Source organism: Podarcis muralis, chromosome 6 (genome assembly GCF_964188315.1).
Source record: "Podarcis muralis chromosome 6, rPodMur119.hap1.1, whole genome shotgun sequence".
NCBI classification, from domain to species: domain Eukaryota; kingdom Metazoa; phylum Chordata; class Lepidosauria; order Squamata; family Lacertidae; genus Podarcis; species Podarcis muralis.
Genome location: NC_135660.1, coordinates 98,587,014 through 98,614,812, shown reverse-complemented (window position 1 = coordinate 98,614,812; position 27,799 = coordinate 98,587,014). Strand labels below are relative to the sequence as shown.

The 27,799-nt window shown below is 45.4% G+C and overlaps 1 protein-coding gene across 2 annotated transcripts in view; it reads right to left on the bottom strand.

Annotated features, from left to right (window-relative positions):
- FBLN1 (fibulin 1) overlaps positions 1-27,799 on the bottom strand; it is a 57,573-nt gene that overhangs the window by 15,784 nt on the left and 13,990 nt on the right. The window contains exons 5-16 of one of the 2 annotated variants that reach the window (XM_028728640.2): positions 27,044-27,103; positions 26,133-26,234; positions 25,543-25,674; positions 24,872-25,009; positions 24,502-24,645; positions 22,926-23,054; positions 21,970-22,095; positions 20,612-20,731; positions 19,795-19,926; positions 18,782-18,905; positions 6,046-6,188; positions 4,858-4,989 (exon numbers count right to left, since the gene is read on the bottom strand). In XM_028728640.2, coding sequence (XP_028584473.1) covers positions 4,858-4,989; positions 6,046-6,188; positions 18,782-18,905; positions 19,795-19,926; positions 20,612-20,731; positions 21,970-22,095; positions 22,926-23,054; positions 24,502-24,645; positions 24,872-25,009; positions 25,543-25,674; positions 26,133-26,234; positions 27,044-27,103 — 1,482 coding nt within the window. Of the gene's footprint in view, positions 1-4,857; positions 4,990-6,045; positions 6,189-12,779; positions 13,246-18,781; positions 18,906-19,794; positions 19,927-20,611; positions 20,732-21,969; positions 22,096-22,925; positions 23,055-24,501; positions 24,646-24,871; positions 25,010-25,542; positions 25,675-26,132; positions 26,235-27,043; positions 27,104-27,799 lie in introns of those variants that run through there. The other variant, XM_028728642.2, reaches the window with a different exon arrangement.

The window sequence follows — 27,799 nt, the reverse complement described above, 5'->3', positions numbered from 1 at the left end:
GGTTTGTTGGCTTTGCTAACTTTTACCGCAAGTTCATCAAGGGGTTCGCTATGCAGACGGCGGCCATTACCGACACGCTCAGCTCCAAGAAGAAGAAGTTCATCTGGACGGAGCAAGCGGAGCAGTCCTTTCAGAAACTCAAGCGTCTCTTCTCGTCCGAAGAGCAGCTACTGCATGTGAATCCCAGCAGACCGATGAGGGTTGAAACGGACGCCTCAGACAGGGCCGTGGGAGCAGTCCTGTTGCAGCAAGACCCGCATAGGGACTGGAGACCGTGCGCCTTCTACTCCAGGAAGCTCAGCAAGTCAGAGCAGAACTACACCATCTGGGACAGGGAGTTGCTAGCCATTCATGCAGCATTCAAGGCGTGGCGGCACTTCCTTATCGGAGCCAAACACACAGTGCAGGTCCGCACAGACCATAAGAACCTGGAGTACTGGCGCACGGCAAGGTTCCTGAACCAGAGGCATATACGATGGGCGGAGTTCTTTGCGGATTTCGACTTCAGGATAGAGTACATCCCAGGCGACAACAACGTCATGGCGGATGCACTGTCCAGGAAGCCGCAATACCTCGAGGAGGCGGCACCAGCGGCGGCCAAGCACATTTTCGCACCGAAAGCGTGGGCGTGCGCTTCGGCAACCGTGGACCTGGATGCTGTACGTCGAGCGCTGCAGGAGGACCCCTTCGCACAAGCCAAGATGGAGGAGGTGCACAGGGGCACGGCGAAGGACGACAAGTTCCAGATACGCGACGGATTGCTCATCCGCAAAGGGGCCCTCTACGTACCGGGAGACGACCTCCGCGCGAAAGTACTGCAGCAGTTGCACGACGCACCCACCGCCGGGCACTTTGGCAAAGAGAAGACTGTAGAATTAGTAGCCAGAGATTTTTGGTGGCCCAAGATGCGGGGGGAAGTCGCGGATTACATCTCGAGGTGCGACACCTGCCAAAGGGCCAAGTCAGTGCACAAACCGCCGGCGGGACTGCTGGAACCGCTGCAGACACCGCTCGAACCGTGGGAGAGGGTGGCCCTGGACTTTGTCACGGATCTGCCCAGCTCGAGGGGCAAGACAGCAGTGCTAGTGGTGGTAGACATGTTCACCAAAATGGCCCACTTCATTCCGTGCGCGAAGGTGGCCACGGCGGAACAGACCGCCAAACTGTTCATAGACCACGTGTTCAGGGTTCACGGTCTACCACGGTCTATCCTGTCCGACCGGGGGCGACAGTTCATCTCGAACTTCTGGCAGAAGCTGATGGGCTTCCTGAACGTCAAGATCAACCTAGCGTCGGCGAGACACCCGCAGACCCACGGACAAGCGGAGCGGGTCAACGCCATCATGCAGCAGTACCTGAGATGCTACGCAAATCAGCAGCCTGCAACATGGGTGGACTACCTGCCGCTCGCCGAGTTCGCCTACAACAACACGAAGCACGTGTCCACGGGGGTGACACCGTTCTTCGCCAACAACGGGAGGCATCCCAGAACCTTCCCGGGATTAGAGAGAGTGGGGGAGGGGGAGCCACAGGCAGTGGAAGCCTTAGCATCAGAGTTGCAGGAGGTCCACGAACAGCTTCGGAGGCAGTTAGAACTAGCAAAACACGCATACAAACTGCAGGCTGACAGACACAGAAGGGTTGGGGAAGACATACAGGTGGGAGACTGGGTTTGGTTAGCAGCCCAGGCAGTGCCGGCCAGATCGTTAGCGAAGAAGAAGCTCGGACATAAGCAGCTAGGGCCTTACCAAGTCGAGGCACAGGTCAATCCAGTGGCCTTCCGGTTGACACTTCCGGAAGGATCCAGAATGCACCCAGTTTTCCATAGATCAGTGCTCACGCCCTACAAAGCACCTCACAGATTTCAGGAGCCAGGCACGGCACCAGACCCGCTCAGGGAGACGCCCACAAAGGGGGGGTCGCCAAGGGGGGAACCCATCAACGAGGTCACAGAGATTTTAGACTTGAGATGGGGGGAAGAGGGAGTAGAATATCTCCTCGCCAGAGAAGGTACCCCGGCCAGCGCCAACAGTTGGGTGCCGGACTATGCTTTGGAGGAACCTCTGCTCAAAGACGAGTTTCATGCCCTTTTCCCACACAGACCCATGCCAGCCGAGTATTTCGACGACTGGCTTTTCACACCCACACTTTCAGCCAGCACATTCCAGGGGTTCGCCTCGGACGAGGAACCGGAACTAGACACACGTTCCCCGGAGGGATCACCCTCGGGGTCTGCCTCAGACCGCTCTTATTGGTGGGACGATCGACCAGAGGAGCAGTGGCGCAGGAAGTGGCTGGGGGGCCCTTGGCAGGCAACATCCCCAGAGGAGAGACGGACATGGACGTGTTGGGGGAGGACGTTGGGTTCGAGCACGGAGGCAAAGAGATACGTTTCAGGTTACAGACTCCGCTAACCCAGAAATAGTGCTTCAGGTTAAGAACTTTGCTTCAGGATGAGAACAGAAATCATGCCGCGACGACAGCAGGAGGCCCCATTAGCTAAAGTGGTGCTTCAGGTTAAGAACAGTTTCAGGTTAAGTACGGACCTCCAGAACGAATTAAGTACTTAACCCGAGGCACCACTGTACTGGTTTTCAGGAAGGATTCAGTTGCATTCTGGACAATATCAGTTTGTGCAATTAAAGTGGATTAAAGCACTCTGGTGCAGCAATCCACTGGGGGAGAGTACACCACCACCTTTCACAGTTAGGAGAGTGAGGAGGAAATGCATTAAACTGTATTGTGGGGAAATGATTAGTTGATGGGGAAATGTATAATCTCCCAACAAACCAATTGGAATGGATGCTCAATAAAGAGCAGGCATTGTATTACTGCTGCATTAAAATCAGGATAAAGGCTCAGTAAACAGGTCACCTGAAGGAGCTGTTTATTTTCAACTTGTGCAGGTGCCTGGGGTGCCATTTATAGTGGTTAATGCAGATACAAAGAACTACTCAGGATGTGGGAACTGCCTCTTCCCATGCCTTGTGCTTCTCTTGCCCTCAGCATCAGAGATCTGATCATCTTCTCCTGCTGCTGACTGAAATTTGCCAGAAAGCCAAGCCAGGGAAGGAGGACAGCTACTGACATCTTTGCTTCTTTTCCTGGCTGGCAGCTCAGGGGAGTTTTGGAGAAATTGGTCCTTCGATCCTTACTATAGTTTTTCTGTCTCCTTTATTCTGTTTGTTATCAGCTACTGTGGATATCAAATTTTGGACAGAAACGTGGGGCAATTTTTAAACAGTCATTAAACGTTTCAAGCCGTAGCCCAGCGTTGCCCAACCTGGTGCCCCTCCAGATGTTGGGCTCCAGTTCCTGAGCCTGGAGGGCCACCGGCTGCTCTGCAAAGCCATGCAGATAACAGCAGGCCTGGTTTTCAAAGGTTTGGGATGTCAAAGCGTAGGGATTGGCATCCTGAGTGGAGCCCCTTTTTATCCTGTTTAATCGAATGGTTGCCATTCACATCTGTAGGGAAAGCTAAGGCCCTGGACCTGTGGGTGTTCTTGGTGCAGGGAGGGAAGCCTGACAGAGACGCTGCGAGGAGAGACAACGTTCAGGTCACAGAGAGAAATACCTTCTTCTCCGGGAGCACCCACAAGTCCTTCCATTGACCACAATGCAATAAAGAGCCCCACCCATCACAGCAAAAAGCAGGCCAGTAGCATATAAACAAGGAAAGCAAAGAACCCCGTCCACCATTTTTACATAATCTTCATTGTAAACACAAAACAACCCTCCAGTTATTTAACTGTCGTTTTCATCAACAAACTCTGTTTAAGACGTGGGAGCTTATAAACCTGCATTAACATGTTGCCTCTTGGCATGCAGCCTCACATTTCTGCTCGATAAATTATGAAATAAACCTAGATTTATGTTACAAGGATTTGGGTTGCTACAAGACAGGAAAGCCAACAGCGCCACCTTCAGGCTGAGCTACAAAAGGTGCCTCTCTATGTTGTGTGTGGCAGCTATTTCACCCCAGTGCAGCTTCTAGCAATAATTATTCAAGAAACTAATATCCATATAAGTTCAAAGCAAAAATACAGAAGGACTCTTGTTATCTGACCATCACCAAGATAACTAGTCCAACTCTTGCAATGTGCACAAAATAGCAGCCTGGTCTGCCCAGATACCAGCAGCAGCAACAACAACGTTAGTAGGAATAGTCACATTCAGTAGATATGTGCATCGCTTACACTGAAGCCTCTTAGGGAGGGTTACTGTTTCATTCTCGTTCTTGTCTTTATTGTGTGTTTTGTGTTTTTATCTTGTATTTTTATGCTGTGGATCTATGGATGAAGTGTGGTATACACAATGAATTAAGAATACACACACACATATATACAGCATAAAAATACAAATTAAAATACAATTGCTTCTCAATAGCTAACCCCACCATCATCCTCAGGCTGGATGACCAACAAACAGAAGTGATAAGAGGTTTATCGCGGCAACATCTAGACAGCCACAGGTTTTCCTTCTCTAGATAATTGCAGATCAACATGCAGCTTCTTGTGTTGTTTTTGTTCAGTAACAATATTACGACAATTTAGGAAAGAGATAAACATGCTTGAGATTCTTCAGCTTTGCCTGTGTACTCCATACATTCACATGGTGGCACTGAACAGAAAAATATCGTTTTTCAAACAGGGGAGGCAAAAAGTATCATTTGATTTGATATTGTGATTTCATTTTTATATCTTTAATTTGCTTGTAAGATGCCTTGTAGGATTTGTAACCCTAAAGGCCAGGTGTATATAATGTATAAATAAATAAAAATTAATAAAGGATGCAATAAGCCAATGTTTATTGATTATTCCCTTGAGTTCAATAATAATAGGAGAACTTTTTCCTCACCCACAGTGATGCCATCCATGTAGCGCTTGATGATGTCAAAGGAATCCCGTAGATTTCCTTCAGTGATGTCAAATATGATGTCTGCCTGGTTGCCTGGGTATGCTGGCGTGATGGCACGAAGGAAAATAATCTCTGAGGGGAAAGATATCGGAAGTAAGCTAAAAATGGCAACAATAAAACATTTAAATCAGTGCAGTGCAACCTATTCAGCAATTGCAAATCAGAAAAGTTAAATCAGAGAAATAAGAAAGCAAGATTACACTTCAGGTTGTCTTATCCTTCATGAGACTTACAGAAAAGTCTTGCTGGGGTGGCAGGGCAGGAGCTGCATTGGCCAGGGACTTAATACCGCAAGAGGAGTACTAAGAACCTGGAATGGCAAACCCTCATCCTGCAGCCTAGAACAGGGCTCAGCAACCTTTCTCAGCCGTGGGCCGCTCCACCGTCCCTCAGACCTTGTGGGGGGCCGGACTATATTTTGGGGGGGAAATGAATGAATTCCTATGCCCCACAAATAACCCAGAGATGCATTTTAAATAAAAGCACACATTCTACTCATGTTAAAACTCGCTGATTCCCAGACCATCCGTGGGCTGGATTGAGAAGGCGATTGGGCCTCATCCAGCCCCCGGGCCTTAGATTGCCTACCCCTGGCCTAGAATCTGCACAGGTGTGTTAATTAATTCCCTCCCTCCCATCATCTGCAACTCTGCAGAACCATCTTGCCCTGAGGGGAGGAGAGAAAAAGCAATTACTACAGCCTCTTCATTGTCTTTTCAATTTTATTGTGTTTTTTGTAAAACAGCAACTTCTACAACAACATTTTTTCCATTTCATTGATACTTATTGTTGTAATAATATTATGTAAATTGCTTTTTGAAGTCGGCCTGAAAAGGAGTACAGTATATTAATACCTGAAATAAAATAAAACTATAAAAGGAAGCAATTTAGCCATAGGTCCCCTGCTATATGACTGCTGTGCTATGTTCCAGCAGCATGGACATTGTGGGGGGGGGGACCTCTCTGGGGCACAAACCTAGCAATGGGTCTGGAGGTCCTGGGCCGCCCAGATGACAAGGGCTTCTCAGCCTTGCTCTGCATTCGGCTCTGAGCAATTCTTTCTGTAGGTGGAGCTTCTGGGATGTTTATCTCATAGGCTGCTTCTACAGAGTGAGGGGAAGCGTTTACCTTCAGGCCTCGTGAAATCCCTGAATGTGGGCAATGAAATGACCGTGTGGGAAATGGTGTGAACTGGATCTAACATGCAGTTGACGTCATTCGGTCGGCAGGACTTAATGCAGCGAACAGTGTCTGTCTTCTCATGTCTGACTCTGAGGGAGAGAAGGGAAAGACAAATATGGAACATTAATTCAGTTGTGTCACATTGCAAGGATCAAACAAGCAAGGTGCAGTAAAGATGGAAATTCTTATTTTAGATCCTGATCTCACTGTGAAACACTATGCGTATGTATATTTTTCCTAGCCTCTGGGGTCTGATCTATGTTTCGGACATCCATCTTACACTGGACTAATTCTAAAGGCAACTTGGGTAGATCCAACTACCACTGGGTCAGAAAAGCTACACGTCACAAAAATTGTTTAAAGAAATTGCCCTGGACAGTCAAGTCCAACCTGGACAGCTTCTTCACCCTGCACCAGAATCCAGGCTTTGACCCTTGTCCTGCCTGCGTAGCAGAATTTTTGAAATCTGAAGTTGGCAACGTCCACCAGTAGGATTGGACGGTTTATGAAGATCTGCAGTTTGGTGAAGACCAAGGGAGAGGTGATCGGCTTTGCTATGTTCAAGCAATGAGTTTGTGGACTGGGAACTCTTTTGACACTTTATGCTATCATAACTCCCTGATCCCTTGCGAGAAGGTGAACTATAAAATAGAAATAGAATAATTATTAATTATGGAACAAAAACAAAAATCGACTGAAACAATTTTCCTACTTTTTCTGCTCAGAACGGTTTCAGTGTTTTGGACTTGGCAACAGTCATCCTTGGACCAGTGGCAAGATGAGAGTAAGATAGCATCTTGTTATTTATTGAAGCTGAAAAAAATGGTCATGGCTGAATACCAGCAGGAAGCAATCATTTCTTCAAAGGATCCATAACTAAAGTTTGGGGGAAAGGTTGGAGTTGGAACCAAGCTGAAGATGTGAAATGAAATTGTGCTTTTACCGGGGGGGGGGGGGCTTCTGAGGTTGCTCTGGGGTTTTAGTTGCAGATTTTATCTAACTCCTTTGTGTACAAGTTGAACTCTTTCCAGGTAATGTTGTGGGTAGCATAAGAATATTACAACTGAGCAGGTGTTTGCAGGGAGCCAAGAAGAATGGATTGGATGCATGACTAATATGCAACCATTTCATTTAAATTTCCATTCCCACACCCGCACCATCAGAACAGATCTTTTTTAAAATGTTGCCAGCATTATTCATCCATAACCTAAAGCCAATTTGTCCAAAAAAACTACTTAGGGTGGATTCTCATGAACAATTTTTTAACTGAATTCAAGGCACATCCACTCCCAACCCCCCAAACCACCAATGGTTTTATGATATATTGAACAAGTTTTGCAGTCAACTGATCAACACTTGCTCAGATCTGAACAAGCCAAATCCAGTTGGCAGCCAAAAATAAATAAATCCAGTATAGCTTAAACTGGGTTTGCAAGAAACAAATAGAAGGTGGCAGTAGCATGCCCTCCAAGTGTTCTGGAATTGCAAAAGCCATCCTGGCTTCTGATTTAATCCCAGGATGTGACTATTTCCCCTCCCTTGGGCATCTCAAAGTGACTGCTGGAAAGCGGGAGAGGAGGACGGGAGAAGCTCTGAGGGGCCAGCTCTGAGGGGCAGGCAGAGGGCAGGGAGTAAGGGGGAGCCGAGCACAAGGAGACTTGCTTAGAAAAAACGCTTTGTGCATCTGCACCTAATCTTGCCCCTTTCTAAAATGTATTTATTAGTGTGTGTTTTTGTTTTTGTAAATTTACCAAAGAATAAAATAAAACCGTTGGCGTAGTGGTGGCGGAAATGCTCTGCAGGGGGGCACAAACAATGGGGGGGTGGAGGAGGGTCAGTGGGAGGGAGGGAGAAATGTCCCTATTTTCATCTGGGGAGTGTTGGAGGGTATGCAGCATCAGTAAGTGGAAGAAGCAAGGGTTGAGGGGGCCTCGTGTGGAGAAGCCAGAGCCCAACCTAGTGAAATGGTGTAGCGTATGAGGCTGCTAACTTTAGCCCTTCCTTTTGGACCAGAAAGGGAAAAGAATATGCCACATCAGCCCCTGTATAGCAGGCCATCTTCAACCTCTGTGCTGGCCAGGCCTGGTGGAAACACGTAAGAACATCATCAGAGCCTGGCTCCTGGATCAGGCAGTGGCCCCTTTAGTCCAGCATCCTGGTCTCACAGTGGCCAAGACAGATGCCTGTGCAAAGACCATTTGCAATACAGTGGTACCTCGAGTTACAAACGCCTCAGGTTACAAACGCTTCAGGTTACAAACTCCGCTAATCTGGAAGAGTTACCTCGAGTTGAGAACTTTGCCCCAGGATGAGAATGGAAATTGTGTGCTGGTGGCGCAGCGGTAGCAAGAGGCCCCATTAGCAAAAGGATGCCTCTAGTTAAGAACAGTTTCAGGTTAAGAACGGACCTCCGGAACAAATTAAGTTCATAACTAGAGGTACCACTGTACATGAATGTCCGCACATGTTCCACACCAATTGGAGGCCCCCTGCTTCCAGCGCAGCCCTCGTGGCAAGCAGCCACGGATAGGCTTTTCCTCTATGGTTCTGTCTCCCTCCCTCCCTTTTAAATCAGTGGCAGCACATTCCAGTCCATGCACTGGGGGGGGGGGGGAGGCTCCCTTTGATTGCCTTGATTTTCCCTATATATTCAGCTTCTTTGGATTACCGGCTGTTTTTAGAGAAGGAGAGAAAGTTCTCCCCGTGAGGATTGCTTAAGAGACTTCTAAGCTGCCTTCCCCAAGCAGAATATGGCATGAAAGCATTTTAAAAGAAACTGCAAAATTATAATTAAAATAATAGGGAACCACTTCACACACCTCAACCACTTGGCACCTCCTTACAGATGAGATCCAGTCATGCAGATAGGCTTCCTCTTCTACTCCAGCAATGCACAAATGGGCCTTGTCCTTCTTCCTCTAAAGGATGGTCCAATCTTGATTTTAATCTTTTCTATTTTGGAACATGGCACATTCCAATATTTTTCTTTCCTGTTCTGAACTTCTGCTTGCTACTTTTTGGGGGGGGGGCATATCTTTTCCGTTTAATTTATTAAATCTTTCAAGCAAGGAATCATGTTCTCATTCTCATCCAGACAGGCCCCCCAATGGTGCTATATAATTATGTCTATTTAAATGTTCCAGTTAGATGCAACATAGAATTATCCATCTAATATGATTTAATCTGGACTGCAGTATGTTTTTAAAGGCAACTAGATGAATATATGCACTCAGTAATATACTAGAATGCAGCAGAATTTTGCAAGGCACTGGGCCAAAGTCTTGCGTTCCTTATTTTGTAGCTCAAATAAGGCTTCGTTTAAAGACTTTGAAGCCAATCTAAGCTTTAGTTTTTGCTACTGGCTTGCTGAGGCATCGTGTACAGTTGACCGTGCAATGAACCTGTGACCACATATCCATGGATGCACATTGTCCTTGGAGCTAAAGGGCCTGTATTTGCAAAGGACTGTGCAGTCACCAATGAGCTTTGGCCACCTCTGGCTACCTGACAAGTATGCTAGACATGTTTGCAGATGCATCTGTTGCAATGGCTAAAAATGTTTATGCATACAACTAAAAAAGTAGGCGGAGAGGAATTATTTAGGGTGTGTGAGGGGGGGGAGGGAAGGAGGGAGAGAATATTGAGAGTTTGTGAGATGTGGTGCCATGGGCCTGAGGATTATCTGGCATCATGCAACATATGCATCCCATGAAATCCCATAAATATGGTGAGAAGCAAAAGGCAGCAGGCAGCAACAGTGAAGCAGAAGCAACGCAAGAACGACTGGGGAGAGGCCAGGCAAGCCCCCCTCTTTTTTCTTCCACCCAACTCTTTGGCTTGCAATCCTGAGAGAACTCCTGTCTATGATTCGCAGCCTCTCCCTGGACCGTTGCCAGCAAGGCGGGAGCTGGAACAGAAGAGAAACAGAAGCAGCCAGGCTAGTTTACCTCCCTGGCATGTTTCTGGCTGCTCACGGGATCAGAGGGCAGAGTCTCTGTGATGCACATAGATATGTAATATTTATTTAACAGGATTTATATGCTACTTAATCGTCAAAACCTCTAAGCAGTTTACATGAAATATACTTAAAAATTATCAGTCAACTCATATGTTGAAAACAAGCTGACCTAAAATATTTCAAAATATAGAAGTAAAAAATAAAATTATGAAATAAAATTACACATTAAAATACATGCCAAGTTTGCATGTCTGGGTAGACTTGCCTAAACAAAACAAAAAAATTCTGCCAGGTGCTGGGGGCGGGGGGGGGGGGATACAGTGAAGGCACCTGCTTAAGATCAATTAGCAGAGAGTTTCACAGTGCAGGTGCTGCCACACTGAAGGATTAAGTGGAGAATAAGCATTATGTAGCATTTGCAAAGTGGTCATTTCTGCAGACACAAGCAGCTGAATGCATATAGTATAGTCTGCTCTCCTCTGAATTGTGGGTGCACTTCACAGAGATGTACACCCAACTTCATTCTCTTATGCTTTTCAATACTTTTTAGGACACTTTGATAGAACTTTTCTGCCAAACTTTGGCCAAAGTAGTCCTCTTGGTCCACACTGAAGACGTCCAGTTTAATGTACAGTCCTGATTTGGCCCAAGTAACAGAAGTGTTTGAATTTAGCTGAGACATCTACACAGCTCTGTCAAAGCAGCCTGGAGGTATCTCATACAGGATGTACTAAAGTTAATGGGAATTGTTTAACAATAGCATTTATAACTGAAAGGTTTTCAGGGCAGTATGGTGAAAACTCAAAAACTGCAGTCCAGTTAACATCATTCAAAGAGTATATGTCATTGAACTGCATGATGTTCTCTCTCACTATATAACTTTGATTTCTTTGGCACATGGGATATCCTGACTATAGTGCACATAACTTTGTAGGATCTAGCCTGTGGAAATATTGAAAACATCCCCCTTTTATGCATGCGTCAAGAACTTGTGCTCTGTACATCAGGCCTCCTTAACAGAATGCCATGCAAATACTACTACAAGTCCTAAAACATTAGTGGATGTGTGCAGACATAAATCGAACAGTGCCAACCCATTGGACATGCTTTGAAGCACTTGCTAGATGAATGGTTACATTTGATGGGGCATAGCCAGGTGTGCAAAAGGTCCAAGAATTGCCAGTAAGTTAGATATTATGCATAAATGATAAAAGCTGGGTGTGTTATCCCTGGCAAAATAGTTCTCTTCTTAAGAAATGTGCAGAATATTCAGGAAAGTTTTCCATCACACCTGTGCCCTGCATGAATCACTTTTATTCCAACAAAGCTTCTGCATAGTTTTTTCCTTATGTTGTGGTAATTATAAATAGGAAATGATATGTTCTGTTTGAAGGTGGATTCCAATCAGATTTTAGCATTTCACCTTAGGCAATGGCAGCCATAGGATTTAAAGGGGACTTAAAATAATTCAGGAACAGATTTTGACTACTTTGGGAGAGTTCACCCAGCACCCTAATAGTCTCTGTCAAGGTCAGGCTCATCAGCTGCCCCCAAGAGTGTAACTGGGGCAGCAGAGAAAGCCCAGTTACTTCATACAGGACAAAAGTCCATGGAAGCCTTTAACACTCCTGTATGTGCCATGATGAACTCTGGATTGCCCTACGGCATTTTAACTATAGTTTCCGCACCTGATTCTTTCTGTGAAAATAGACCCCTAATTGTTATTTATGGGGTGCACTTAACAAGTCCACTCAATCTAGAAATGACACACACTTCTGAACTTCTCCAGTCCTGACTTACAGTCAAAGTCAACAACTCATTTTCGGCTTAGTAAAGACTGAAAGGTCAGCAATGCTGGATTTGCCAAGTGACATCCTCCCACCCAGGATGAGACACTGGTAAAGTTTACACACACAGAGAGAGAAAGAGAGCACACAAGCCCCATGCCTTAGCTACTCATTCTCCTTTGCCTGTCTCTTGGGAAACTGGCTGAGGAACAGTGTGGCTAAGAGCTCTTTGCCTATGTCTTCGTTGGTGCTGAAGTGGTTAAATACAAGAGAGAATGGTTGCTTTTCCCATGGGGGCATGGAGAACAGGGGCAAAGTGGGGGGGGGCTGCCAGGGCAATGGACCCAGGCGCTTTTTTAAGGAAGCACTGCGCATTTGGCTCCTCTTGCCATCCTGCCAGCCCTGCAGCGCTTTGCAAGGCTGGAATCTGATCCGAATGACTGTGATCCCAGCCTCCCAGGGCTGGCAGGGCAGTGTGAGAAGGATGCAAGTCATGCACCCTTCAGTCCCAGTCTCACCTTCGCTTTGCCTCGCCCGGCGTGGCGGACTCCGTTCACCCACCCACCCACCCTGCCCCGCCCCGCCCCCCTGGCATACATGGGCACCACATGTGCCAGAAAACCAGACTACACTGCTGGTGGAGAATGAAATAACCCTTTGCTTGTGACTTGGCTGTTACAGCAGAAAGCAGCTAAAGTGCCCCACTAAAAGGGGATGTGCAGGGAGTTGGGCATGCAGGATCTGACCCCCCACCCCACCCCTGACGCCATCCCAACTGCTTGTTGCCCATCCCTGTCTTCAGCATCTATCAGCAAAAGCTGACTTATAGGCAGAGCTCATCAAAATGAGAAGCAAACAGGAAAACTGGAATGTTAAAAATGCTAAGGCAAAATGAGTGGTGACAAATAAAATCCAAATGCACAGCATGCAGGAAGTGATTTACCACTCAAACTTTATTTTTTTAAAATGGTAAGAAGGGAACCAGTGTCAAAAAAGAGAGAAGGGGAGCGGGGGAGAAACTGCAATGGGTGCCAGCATGCAAGGCATCAAAGCTGTGCAGAGACAAAGACAAACAGCTTGGCTATGAAGGTGGTGACAGTTCCGTGGCGGAAGAGCTGCATCTGAATCGTCAGAAGAAGATCTCTGGGCTCTGTGATCGGCTGCTGCATGGACACTACGTGGCTGTGGCTGCTGACTTGTTTGGTAGTGAAAAAGCCCTCCTCATTCCCGCTGATGATGGAGAGCTGAATTTTATCCCCGGGGACAGCACTGGTGGGGCCCATGCGGAAAATGTCAATGGGAACTTGAATGTTGGTAGGAAAAGAGAGGTGATAAGAAGTTATTCTCAAGGGCAGGCTCTGGCATTCCATATTTTCGTGACAAGGCAAGCGGTCGCAACGACTGCAAGAAAAGTGAAAAGACAAGGGAGGAGGATTAGCAACCATTCCATAAGGAGGAAAGGAAAGGAAAGCAGAGAAGCCAAGCGTATCTTGACTTGTAACCTACTGGCCCATGAAACGAAGGAGGAATCGTAGGTCAGTGGCAGAGTTTTACGCAGCAGAGCTGGCACAGCCTAATAAGCAGGGCAGAGCGAGCCAAAGTCCATTGGCTCCAGGCCAACTTTGAAAATCCCTCATTGGGGTATGCAGAACCCCTGCCTTCTCAATGTGTTCTGAAGTGGAGTGTTCCATTTTCCTTGACTGAAGCCCCCTTCATTCCACAGGTAAATCGAGAGTATGTCTTATCAGGTATTTGGAGAAAAGCAAAAGAGCCTTCAATCCGGGAAACCCCCAAGCATGGGTGTAGCCAGGATTTTTGTTAGCGGGGGCAGACCTTTCGTTAGGGGGGCAGAACTTCAGTTAGCTATATTGATTCTTATTGATTGGGGGGGCAGCTGCCCCTTCCTGCCCTCCCCCTTGGCTATGCCCATGCCCCCAAGGATGAAGCATGGGTCTCTCTCTATGTAAATAAAACAGGTGCAGGTCTCCCCACATCTGCAGCCACACTCTCACTTTCAGGAAACAGATACAAATATTATACTACATAGTGAATTACCTGGAAGACTGATGTATTTTCCTCACCACAGAGCAACTGCTTACTAGCCCTACACACTTAATTCTACTTGCGTGAATCAACCTGGGTCTGGACTGTACCATGTCAGACATACTTGAATGTCAGCTTCCCAATAAAAAAATAACAAATCAATCTGCATATAAAGCTAGACACCAAAGCTTAGTGTTATTGGCTATCTATCATCCCCCCACACATGCTAGATTTGTATGTGAAGGAATTTCTCTTTTTTTCTGCATACAGGAACATTCAGTCGTGCATTCTGAAGTTGTATGGCCACAAATCCTGTTTGCCACTCCAGTGAGAATCAGGCCATAGAATGAAAGAGAGGGCTTTCTTCCAGGTCAAATGGTGGACTGCTTAGGGAGGCCTAAGATGGGGCAATATTTTGGGGGAAATAAAACTGCCTTGACAGCATTGCAAGAACATGATACAATTTTTAAAAACACATCTATAAAATGTAGAGCTTATGGGGCAGCTGCTGTCCACCTCTCCCCACCCCCCACCCCATATATAGTGATTAACTCCCGGAGTAATGGCTAGTAATCCTCATTGCAACTGTGAAATATCTCAAATGACACTGCTTTTAAACAACTCTCCTCTCTTCCTTTGCCCATGTAGTCAGACTTTGGTGATGGGACCATGCAATGCAGATGCTTCTGGGAATCCCCATACCGTATTTCTGAATACGCCCCATGCTGCCCTTTTCCTGTGATTTAGAATAATGCTGGAAAGCAAAACTAGTGGGAAATGGAGAATGAAATTCTGCTGATTCTGAAATATATTGTTGGAAGCAGATTTGTCTGTGGCAATTAGAATTGTTTAGAAATCATCAATCTCCTTATCTTATTGTTTGGTACCCCATATATTCACCACACACTTCATTGTGGGTTTACTTAAATGTGTGCTAATGATTCCATCCTGTGGCCACAAAGAGATCTGGCAGATACTGCTGGTTTCAAAGACCAAAGTTCAGGCATAGGTCGTCCACCATAATGACTATAAGCAGCTAGCACTGAAAGACCAATCTGGCCTCTGGCTTGCATGGGCAGAGGTAAAGTGTGCCGTGGGGACCTGTGACCTCAATACTGGGGCCCAGCACACTAAAGCGCCTGAGGGGAGTTCCAAACCCACAACATTCTCCTAGGGGTCTGCCCAGCATGCTGCTCTTCCATGGGTTGTCTGTAGGTGTCACTGCAGATGTTTTCCAAGAGGGGGAAACAAATGCTGAGCTAAAAAGGCAGGATAGGATATCATGAATCACAATACAGTCATACCTCGGGTTAAGTACTCAATTCATTCTGGAGGTCCGTCCTTAACCTGAAACTGTTCTTAACCTGAAGCACCACTTTAGCTAATGGGGCCTCCCACTGCCACCACGCCGCCGGAGCACGATTTCTGTTCTCATCCTGAAGCAAAGTTCTTAACCCGAGGTGCTATTTCTGGGTTAGCAGAGTCTGTAACCTGAAGCGTATGTACCCCGAGGTACCACTGTAGTTCCATAGCTGTCAACTTTTCCCTTTTCTTGCGAGGAATCCTATTCAGAATAAGGGAATTTTCCTTTAAAAAAGGGAAACATTGACAGCTATGAATAGTTCTAAAGAGCTCTTTGCAACCTCGTCCGCCTTGTGTTGTAGTGTTAGTCACAGAAACCTGAAAAATAAATGTTAGTGCAAAAAAATACTCTTGGGTTTCATTTCTGACCATTTAGCTTACCTTTTGGGGTTGGTTTAAAAAAACAAAAACACTCCCTCCCTCCTCCCCCCCCCCCCCCCCCCCGCAATCAATGATTATACTTGGCTTGATTCCTAGCCACAGAGCATGAATGTTCTTTTTTTAAATGTTAAAAATTGGGTCATTTATAAAGAACAAAAATGCCAAATTCCTTATTCTTTAGAGAGAGCACAAATTTAGCACTGTTGAAGTTTATTGTTTGTGAGCTGTGTCAATGTTTGAATGGCAGACCACTGAGAGCCTGGTGTATTAAGTACCTTGAAGTCTTATGAGGAACAGAAAATAGTATAAAAGGTAAGGTAAAGATAAAAGACCCCTGGATGGTTAAGTCCAGTCAAAGGTGACTGGGGTTGCAGTGCTCATCTCACTTTCAGGCTGAGGGAGCCGGCGTTTGTCCACAGACAGCTTTCCAGGTTGTGTGGCCAGCATGACTAAACTGCTTCTGGTGCAGCGGGACACTGTGACAGAAACCAGAGTGCACAGAAACGCTGTTTACCTTCCCACCGGAGCGATACCTATTTATCTACTTGCACTTTGACGTGCTTTCAAACGGCTAGGTTGGCAGGAGCTGGGACCGAACGACGGGAGCTCACCCCGTAGCGGGGATTCAAACTGCCGACCTTCTGATTGGCAAAGCCCTAGGCTCTATGGTTTAGACCACAGTGCCATTGTCATCTTTAGATAAACTTACCTCATTTGTCTCTCTACAACCATAGTAATCAGAAATGGCAAACAAGTTCCACAAATTTTCCACACACGCCCCCAAACCCCCACATGCTTCTCCTGACATTTTAGGTGGTGCAGAAGGAAGCAAATGTATTAGTGCTGCTGCCCCCTGCCCCAGTCACACGCACACATCAAGGGCTGCCCTCTTTTGGGTCAGGCATTCCTACAGCATTTCGTAATTGGCCTCTCAGCATCCCTGACGGCTGCCGCTCTCAGTGTCTTTCTTATCTCAAACTGAATGCCTTCTTCCCCTCAACCATGACATGACTTGGCCAATCAGACTGAGGTATGTGAGTCACTGGAGCAGGGGTGCCAGCTCCTGGGGGCAGAGCCCTTTTGGGTCCCCCAAATGTTTTGGAGGTGGGGGCCCCTATGTCCAAAAATGCAGAGTCAAAGCACAGTGCGGCTCCAGTGGCCAGCTCCTCCCCCCCTACCATGGAGGGGCAGGAGGGTCAGAGCAGCCTCCCCCCAGTGGGGGCTCCAGGAGGCAGAGGAGGAGGAGCTGCTGGCCATTGAAGCCGCGCAGCCTCTCCATTCAGCTCCGCCTTGCCCCCAATTGTCCTTGCCGGCTGGCGTCTCTGCACTGAGGGCAGCTGAAGCTAATACAGAGCCTAGGCAAAGCCTATGAAATTCAGGTGAGAGAGGGGTGAATATGGAGCCCAGCTGAAAGCCCTGCAGGCTTGCATTAGCCAGGGTGGAAGATTAGAACATGCGTTTGCATTAAGGTTACCAGATTTTTTTCAATTTTTTTACTTCCTACTAAATCCATGGATTTTGTCAGGGGACTGATTTGTAAATCCAGGGACTGTCCCCAGGATACGGGGACGTCTGGTAACCTTAGTTTGCATTGCTTTCACTATGCCAGCTCTGGGTTGGCTTAGGTGAAAGGCACATGGATCAGGCCCCTCAGGGGATCCACGGGGACTTTGGATCCAGTGGTTCAGGGCTTTGTGCTGTTACAGTAACTTTCTAGCTGTTTGCTTGACATTGGGCATTCCACCTCAACTCGTTGCCTCTTCCACGCAGCCAGGGTGCTGCACGCCTTCCCTCAATGAACTGCACCACACAACTGGCAGAGCTCATTGAATAAATCTGAGTGCATTCTATACATATCCAGTCCCAGGGTTTTCCTAGCCGGCAAGAAATGAAGGGTTACTTACTTTAAACTCTCTCAATACCCATCATTGTTAACCTTTTCTTAGCAAACAGCTTTTGAATTAAATGTTTAGAAGCAGGCAGCTACAATCAGACAAGTATATTATACTGGCAAAAGCTTACTTCGGCGGGTATAACAGATGGACTACATATGTCATCTTCATATCCATTGTTTCTCATGCCAGTCTATGACCCAGGATTGCAAATTTATCTCAATTTAAGAAGCATGTTGTTAAGCTACAGAATTCACTACCACAACAGAGTGTCATTCATCAATGGGAACGTAAAGGGAGGCTGCTCATTGTGTGGCTTAGTTGGTCAGGTTTGGTACTAGCACTGTTGTATAAGTCGTAATTTAAGATCCATCAATACCTTTGCTACAGAAGCTAAAACACTTTCACATTGTCTAGGTAATATTGGAAAACCCAATTTGTTATTCTAATCATTTCTTAAAGTCTTCATATCAAACTTATTTGTTAGTAACAAATTTCTGTTCCAGTGATCACTGTTTTTTAGTTTCAAAAAGTTTGTTCGATTGTTCAAATATCTCTGGTGTGTCAGAAGCTGAGAAAGCCACCGGTCCAAACAAGGCTATTACAAGACATTGTAGCTGCAGATATTGCTGTTGGGCTGCATCTGATACATGTAATTTATTTCTTAAAGCAGTATACATATAGAATTCAGCCTCCTCGTGCATTTTTCTGAATGATATGCCTATTGTATTGTAACAAAATCAGACAATGAAAATGGATTCTACGTGCCCTAACTATGGCCAATAATATGGTATATCATTTTGATGTGTACTGTGCCATGTGGGTGTTGTGCAAAATTAGCCATGTATGAGCAGATAAACTGCCATGTAGAAGTGCCTGGAAGAATAGCGATATGATCCCCTTATCCAAAGGACTGACAACATGACAACACTCACAACATATGAACAGATTGCTTATAGATGCAGACTTTGTTTGGATGAATATATTGATATTTGGAATGAGTTTATACAGAATATAATAGATGATTAATAATCATATATATTTTAGGACAATAACATTACTTATGTATCTATATAATTATGTATGGAAGTGTAATTGTTTATATTCAGTGTATTACATTATATCTTTTTTCTTATTGTATTTTTAGTTTTATTTGCATTTTTTCTTTTCTTTCTTTCCTCACTTTGATGATGATGGTGGTGGTGGTGGCGGCTGGGTACTAGTACAGGCTGCCTAATGAAAGAAAGAAATGTACTTACGTATCTCCAGATTTGCGATAATTTTCTGGGCATTCCAATGAAAGGCAGCGAAAACCACCCTGAATATTAAAGCAGGTCTCATTGTATGAGCAACTATGTGTTTCTGTAACACACTCATCAATATCTGTAAAAGCAGGAGAGGAGGACAGAGAATGCTTATTGTGGGAGTATAGATTTGGCAATGATGAAGTTTGCTCTGTGCCTCAGCTGGACTACTTCACACAAGATTGGACAACCCTCCACCTAGAAAGCCAGCTTATCGGAGAGATAGGGCATAAATTTCCATAGACTAGATGCATGAAAGGCTCTCTTTAGTTGCCAGTTTAAATATAGGTGAGTGTGGAGGGGGAAAGAAAAAGAAATACAAGCAGGGTGGTCAGCAGTCTGAGATTATTCCGCAGTGATCATCCACAACGGTAGGGTTGCCCTACGTCATACAGATTTCCCCAGACATATGTGGAATACTGCAGCCAGTAGCAGCGTCCAGGAGGAAATCGGGGAAATGTTGGGGGAAATCTGAATGTATGGCAGCCTATGTCAACAGTGCCGCTTTTCCTTAAAAATAGCTCAAAAACAGCATTTCCCCCCCTCAACAACTTTTCTGTCTGGATATGGAAACCCTACACAACAGGGATAATACAAACATCTTAGATTTGTTGTGCTATTTAACATCTGTAACCCGCTCCCCCCAAAGAGGGACAGATCTCAAGCTGAACTGCACCAAGCTTCTCATCGTTAAAACAACATTGTGCATTAGTCATACACAAAAAAAACCCTGCCAGTTTTGATATACCCTTAAGAAGAAGACAAGAAATTTCTGAATTCAGAAGGCCAGTGAAGAAGCATTTAGAGAACGAACTTTGGGAATGATTTGTCAAATGCGTTGTCAAATGCATTCGATCAAAAAGTTCTTTCTTTGCAACAGAACATGACAAAAGAATTCTGCCTTCTCTAGACCACAAGCTTCTTTCTTATGAATATCACACTTGCACATCATTATGCTTTAAACATACCTTGACAGTTTCGTGCATTGGGGGCCACTTTGTAACCGGAGGAGGGGCAAGTACACTGAAAACTCCCCGGAACATTAATGCATCGATAGGCACAGATATGTCCTCCAGTGGGCAAGGCACATTCATCAATATCTGAAAAGCATATTCACCAATTAGCAAGTACATGAGAGACTGTTTACTGCCTTGTTGCTCAACTCTTACACCTCTACAGAATGGATGATATAACGCTTGAGTACACGTTACATTTTACCTAACTAAACGGTGGGTAAATTGGATCTTAGACTTCCATGGAAACAGTCCTGCTCCCCTCAAAATTCCAAGGTAATCAATTCAGCAAGCTTCAGCAGTTTCTAGGAGAACACTTCTGGAAGAATAGCAGAAACTGGAATTCACTCCCATTACTGGATGGCTTTAAAAGAGAATCAGACAAATCCATGACTACTGGCCCTGGCAGACTGGTTCTCTCTCCCGTGTCAGAGGCAGTATGCCTCTCAGTACCAGCTGCTGAGTATCCCAAATTCGGGAGAGGGATGTTCTGGTCTAGTAGACCCGCTTGCAGGCTTCCCATGGCATCTGGCTGGTCACTATGACAGCAGGATGTTGGACTAGAGGGGCCTATGGCCTGATCCAGCATGACTCTTCCTATGTTCTTCAAGTGCCCACGGGAGGGAGTGAGGCCTCCACAGAAGACTCCCCTGCCTGAACCCTTGGGGAGCTGCTGCCAGTCTCATTGGGATAGATGGACCAATGGTCTTCATTAGAACAGTGCAGCTTCCATAAGTTAATATGAGCCGTGTGCATAATGACTGCTACCCACCTTCACAGGTGATGCCATCTATGTCACTCAGCTGGTAGCCCCGACGACAGTAGCACTGATAAGAACCATATACATTAGCACACTCCTGGCTGCAGGGATTACTTTCACATTCATTCAAGTCTGAAACCAACAAAAATGCATTAATGCAAAGCAATATTTTTTACCTTATTTGTCAGCAACCATATGAATTGTTGAGCAGCTGAATTAAATTAATTTAATTCCATTCCTTTCATATCCTGGTTTTCATCCAAGGAGTTCAATACACCACAAAATGGCTCATCCATTTTTACCCTCACAACAAACCTGGGAGGTGGGCTAGTCTGAGATCCAGTGATTGGCCCAAGGTCATCCAGTGAGCTTCATGGCTAAGCAAGATTCATTGCTTGAATCTAGGTCTCGCCAGTCCTGGCCTGATAGTCTAACCATTCCTTCACACTCACACTAAAAGGTAAAGGTAAAGGTACCCCTGCCCGTACGGGCCAGTCTTGCCAGACTCTAGGGTTGTGCGCTCATCTCACTCAAGGGGCTGGGAGCCAGCGCTGTCCGCAGACACTTCCGGGTCACGTGGCCAGCGTGACCAAGCTGCTCTGGCGAGCCAGCGCAGCACACGGAAACGCCGTTTACCTTCCCGCTAGTAAGCGGTCCCTATTTATCTACTTGCACCCGGGGGTGCTTTCGAACTGCTAGGTTGGCAGGCGCTGGGACCGAACAACGGGAGCGCACCCCGCCGCAGGGATTCGAACTGCCGACCTTTCAATCGGCAAGTCCTAGGCGCTGAGGCTTTTACCCACAGCACCACCCGCGTCCCCCCCACACTCACACTATAGGGCTGCAATTCTATACACCACACCAGAATTTCCCAAGGTGGTCAGTATTAATCCCCTGAGGTCAATGAGGCTGTGCAGGGGAGTGAATAAAGAGCTAGGGGTCAAAAGGGGGGGAAGGGTGGGGAAAGTAGCTTACAAGATACAGTGTGATAAAATTAATTAGAAACTATGAGCCTCAGAAATAAAGGGCGTGGGCATGTACAGAGTGTGCATCCTTAACAGTGAGGAACTTCTGTATTTAATAAGGTTATTCCACAATCCAACAGTATTCCTTACATTTTGTATTTTATGATTCCTAGTAATGGTGACTGACTAATAATAAATGCTGATTATATATCAATATTTCTTGACTTAACTTTATCTACACTCCTAAGAATTTGGTTTGGGGTTGCTGATAACCTCATGAAGAGACCAATAAACTCAGACATTTGGAAAACCCTGCTGAACACATGCCCAGGAGTAAGCTCTACTGAACCCAATGGAATGTACCCAATGGGGTAGGCAAGGATACAATTGCACTGTCAATGTTACCTTCACATGACCGCCCATCAGTTGAAAGTTTGAAGCCCATCGTACAGCTGCAGTAATAAGAGCCAGCCGTGTTTTCACATTTGTGAGCACATAGGTGACCAGGGTATCGTCGGCATTCATTAATATCTACGGAAATAAACATGCCATTCTGAAGATTTCAAGACAAGCATATAAATCAGAGACCTAATTCATATTGTAGCAAGTCAGTGTGGTAGCTGCTGAAAAGTTGTATTCTAATATCAGAGCCAGGATCTTCACTGGCTCCCAGTATGTTTCCGAGCACATTTCAAAGCATTGGTGCTGACCTTTGAAGCCCTCAATGGCCTCAGCCCAGTATACCTGAAGGAGCTTCTCCACCCCCACTGAACACAGAGATCTAGCTCCAAGCGTCTTCTGCTGGTTCCCTCACTGCGAGAAGTGAAGTTACAAGGAAACAGGCAGAGGGCCTTCTCGGCAGTGTGGCGTCCTCCCTGTGGAACACCCTCCCATCAGATGTCAAGGACATAAAGAGCTACACAATTATTAGAAGACATCTGAAGGCAGCCCTGCATCTGGAGTTTTTTAATGTTTGATGTTTTACTATGTTTTATATGTGCTGTAAGCTGCCCAGAGTGGCTGAGGAAACCCAGCCAGATGGGTGGGGTATAAATAATAAAATGTATTGTTGATGGTGATGGTGATGGTGATGGTGATGGCGTTGTCTCCATTGCTATTCTATGTTATTTCTGTTATTTTTGTTTATGCTGTTGTTTACTTTGTAATGCTATTTCAACTTTTCTTAGAAACATGTAGTGGTGTGTTTTAATGTGGTGTATGCCTTCCTGTGACTTCGTGGTGAAGTGTGGCATAGGAATACCCAAATAAAGCAAAATACTACTGATTTATCTTTTTTCTTTTAAGGGTTAGATGGCTGAACTAAAGGAAGGGCATGAGCCAATGCATGTCCTGTCACTTACCAGCGCAGGTTCTACTGATTCCCTCAAAATAGTAGCCAGCTCGGCATTCACAGCGGTAGCTTCCAGGGGAATTGGCACAAGTGTGGCCCTCTCCGCAAGGCTGATTCGGTGGCAAACACTCGTCCACATCTTGTAATACAGAAGGGTTAGAAAAACAAATTGAGGGGAAAGCATAACATGACAAAGTAAGAAAAAACAAAAGGGCTCTGGTTCAGAGAATCTACACACAGGTTTGCGCATGGAGTGCATGGGTTTCCCAACTCATCTCACAACTGTACACAGACCAGTCATGCCAAGAGTGTCCTTGGAGCACAGTGGGTGTTTATGTGGTCTAGGGCATTCTTGATGCTGCCATGCCACCTAGGGGAACCTTTGCTGACAAAAGCTGCCTTGGCCAGTTCTCTATCCTTTTTAAAGTGATCTGCAAAAACACTTGGAGGTCTTTTGGTCTTTGGAATGTTAAGTGGCTGCTAGAAATAACTTTTAAATTTTGGGACTGTTCTTGACCTGTTGTGAGCTATTGTAACTTGGCATTTTATTGCTTTACTGTGTTGATTCCTTTGCAAATATTAATGGTGATTACACACCCAAGGAAACATTCTATAATGCAGCAGACTCCAGCAAAATTTCCATTTATGTTGAAGTGAGTACGCTGAAGAAGCTTTTGTTGAACAGTCAAGCAAACCTGTAAAAAAATTCAAAGCCTTTCTCTGCATTTTGTCCAAGTCCTGGGCACTACAGGCGGACAAGGCCATGCAAATTGCAATGCAAAAAGCTTATTCTTAAGATGCTAGGTTTTCAAGACTCCAAAGATCTGTCTAATACCTGATCCATGGGTCCACTGAGTACTGCGCAGAGAAACCTGAGGATCAAGGGGGACTATGCAATCCTTGGGCTGAAAACTCTCCAAGAAAACAGAACCAAAGCTTAGGCAGAGCTTCCAGCCTAACAATTGTAGGCAGGGCTGGGGATTGGTGCACAGCCACTAATAACTCTTGGGCTGCGAGAGACAGCACATACCATGGCTCTGTCTGGATGGCCCTGTATTTCACAGCACTTTTGCTCCCACGGTTCCGAAGCTTCTTTGAGCTCTGCCCTGTGGGGCAATCACTAGGGTAGGTATCGCACAGCTCCTTAGAGTTTTATAAAACAGCCTTTGGGGTCCTAAATATTTATTTAGGAATGTTATATAGCACTCAAGATTTTTTAGCAAAAACATCTCTTGGAAAATAGCAGAAGTGAAAATGACATTAAAAAGACTGTTGTGGCTCAGCTCTATTCTAAAATATGGCAATTTTTAAAAGGAAACAAAACCAAAAGGAGGGTGTGAGCATCACTTCTTCATGTAATGGACATTTAAGTACTTTTTCATGCAACACCCACAGGTTGCAGTAGTGGCTTCCGGCTTAGGTGGCTGTTTGTGAACAGGTACATCAACAGGGGAACTGAGCTTCTGTGTCCAGAGGCAATATACCAGGGAGCACCAACGGCAGGGTGGCTGTCACCATGCCTGACCTCTCCAGGGGCATCTCTCCAGGAGGAAGGATGCAGGGTTAAATGGACCTTTTGTACCAACCTACACATCTTGTGCCTTCTTCGTTTAGATGGTAGCCTCGCCCACAGTTTGGCACATTCCTCTGGCAAGCGTAAGACCCATCCGTGTTGATGCAAGTCTGTCCAGCAGGACAAGGTGCGTTCGCACTCAAGCATTCATTGATATCTACAACAGTACAAACATTAAATTAAAAGGGAAACTTTTAAGAGCAGAACACCAACCTTAAAATCTTAACTGAGCATGCTCCCTTGAAAAGACAAAGCATAGGCAGGGACAGCATAAACAGAGGGAATTTCCCAGTGGCAATAGGGGGGCAGCTGTAACAGCAGCTAGCCTCTCAGGAATGACATGCAGTTCAATGGTACTGGCTTTCAGGCGCAACATGCCTTACCAATACAGTTGCCCAGTGCATCTTGTATAAAGCCGCTCCTGCACTGTTGCTTGGGTCGGCAACGGAAGGATCCTGGAGTATTCTGACAGATAAAATCGGGGAGGCAGTTATGAGTATCAGTCTCACACTCGTCAATATCTGGTACATCACAAAAGAAAGAATTTGTTAGCGTAAGGTCTTGCAGAGCCATCTTGTCATGCTTCAGACACAAGCAACATTTAAGCAAATCAGACCAAATGTGGGTTTTTTAATTATTATTCTAAAGGTATAACCACACTGCAGGATTAAGGTAGAACTAGGTGTTATAGCAGCAAACATGTGGTGCCAAAGCCACATTAGTCACTATAACAGGAATCAAGCTGGCAAAGGGCTACACTTTTAAGGACTAGCGGTAGGAGGGCTAATCCTGCCTACACTACTCTGAAAATGCTCCCCAAATTCATTTTCACCTCAGCTGGGTGGGCTTCTAATTTCAGAGCCCAGCATGAGAAAAGGTGTCCCGCTTTGTGGCATACAATACAGCAAACACTAGTGTACGTGTGGCAAACAAGCTTCTTGCATTATGTGTGAACTGGGCCTAACACAGCAAATTTCAAGAGAACAGGATACATTAGTAGTGGCTAAGAACTACAGCAGCCATCTATCTCTCTTGTGAGAAGTCTGAAACATACCTTTGCAAAGGTTGTTCTCCGTCAGTTCATAACCAGTCCCACAGCTGGTCTCCCGCTGACAGCGGAAAGATCCTGCTGTATTGATACAAATTTGTCCAATGGCACAAGGGTTGGTAAGGCATTCATTCATATCTAGAAATAATCAAGGGGGAAATATGTGAAACGGCAACTTTGCCATACCAGAGAATGCTCGCTGGTGTTCAGGAAGTAAGCAGTGTGTATGATTAGACTCTCAAAGTAACAAAAACTTATTTCTCATGTAATATTCACAAAAGAAAGAGGGAAGGAAAGCAAAACTAAACTTGACGAAAACTAAACTCTTATCCTTTCATAAATGTGCAAGTTGCCTATTTCCTCCTATTCAGTTAAAATCTGCATCTCATTAGTCAACTGCAAAAGACCCAGTGCATATAACGGAACTCAGTTACACCCACGATGTGTGCACAAACTCACTCCTATGTTCTGTTCCTCTCTTGATTTACTCCGCAAGCTTGCTTTGAGTACTTGAACAGCAGGACACACATAGCCAGTTATTTCTCTAAATAAAGGACAAAACTATAAAAGAAAAGCAAACGGCAACCTTTCTTTACCTTCGCAAGTGAAGCCATCAGGCTGAAGCTGGTAGCCCATGAAGCAAGAGCAGAGAACACTGGAGCCGGAGTCCCTGCATTGCTGGGTGCAAGGGCCGCCTCCTGAGAAGGACAAGAGCAGAAGATAGCTAGTTCTTTTAAAGTTCATCATTAAGAAACCCAAAGACCAGCATCAAGCATTTGCCCTTTAACAGTATTGTATCTTCCTTAATTTCTTTTGCAGAAAGCAAACAATTAACTACAAATTAGTGGTTCAAAACCAGAACAGAATACTCTGCGTTTCCACTATTATGTGTATCCTAAACTTGCATTGTTCAGTCAAGGTAAGCCCAAAATGGAAAGAGGGATCTGTGAATGGGATGGTTGCCATCATTCATGAATTCATCGAATTGTAGAGTTGGGACACCAAGGATCATCTAGTCCAACCCCCCTGCAATGCAGTGCACATGAAATGGCAACGCTGACTATAGCTAGCAGTCTGCATGCATTGCCAACAAAACAGAGCTAAGCTGCTGTGGAGGACTTGTAATGTGCCTTCTACACAGCCCACTCAACCAAAAAATGGTAGACAATATTAATTTTACAGGGTGCCTGACGAAAGGCTTGAGAGTGACATTAGTATTAGGAGCAAACTATGCCATATGGACAAATGCAGCAGAGCTGGGGTGGCTCAGTCAATAAAGCAAGACACCCCTAATCTCAGGGTCATGCCCCATGTTGGGCAAAAGATTTCTGCATTGCAGGGGTTAGACTAGATGACCCTTGTGGTCCCTTCAACTCTACAATTCTATGATTGTAGTGGTTTCTCATTGAGCTAGGAGGCCTCTGAACAGATTCAGTCACAAACTCACAAGCTGGTCTGTCAAACAGCTTCTCTCTCTCTCAGCCCTGCCCCCAAATTAGTAAATTACCTCTGCAGCGGTCATTAAGGTAATGATCCTCATTATCAACTTCCACTGGTGATGCTGCATCTTGAGGGAGAAAAAAGCCAAACATCAGGAGAGTGAAACAGAAAGGTCAAGCCTGCTAAAATAAAATGGCCCTTTGTCCTGTTATTTGGAATGGATCTTGATGTACGAAGTCTTGTTTATGACTCTGTTTTAAATCTGAGGTTTATATGACCATTTGTAACAGGTCAATTGCCACACAGTGACTCCTGCCAGACATTTTCTCGTAGAGATGCTTTTTAAGGGTACCTCCCAAGATAGTTGGATTTAGGCCAAATCTGCCTCAGAGTGAGAATGTTATCTGTAGTCCTATTCCATCCAGAGTTTTGTAAATGTGGTTGTTAGTTCCTCAATTGCTGTCTGGCCTAGATTTTTAGTTGCTAAGGCTAACTCATTACATGCTGTCTCAGGAAAGGCATTGTCTAAATGTCTTTGACTGGGAATTAAACAAGGACAAGGGGTCATCAAACAGGTCCTTGACTGAGAAATGCCATGAACCTCAGCCACACAGGTTGCTTCTAAATATTTGCAGATGCAACTGAAGTTAAAATGACTCCAAAAGCAGACTCAGTAAGTATTGTTGAACACCAACAGAGTTATTTAGTAACTGAGTTATTTGAGTTATAATGTTTAAAAAATAGATTTGTGGTTTTTTTTCCACTCTGTATGCTCCTTTCTCACAAATGGACTGAATGGTTCTGAATTAAGTGTCTGTAGGCT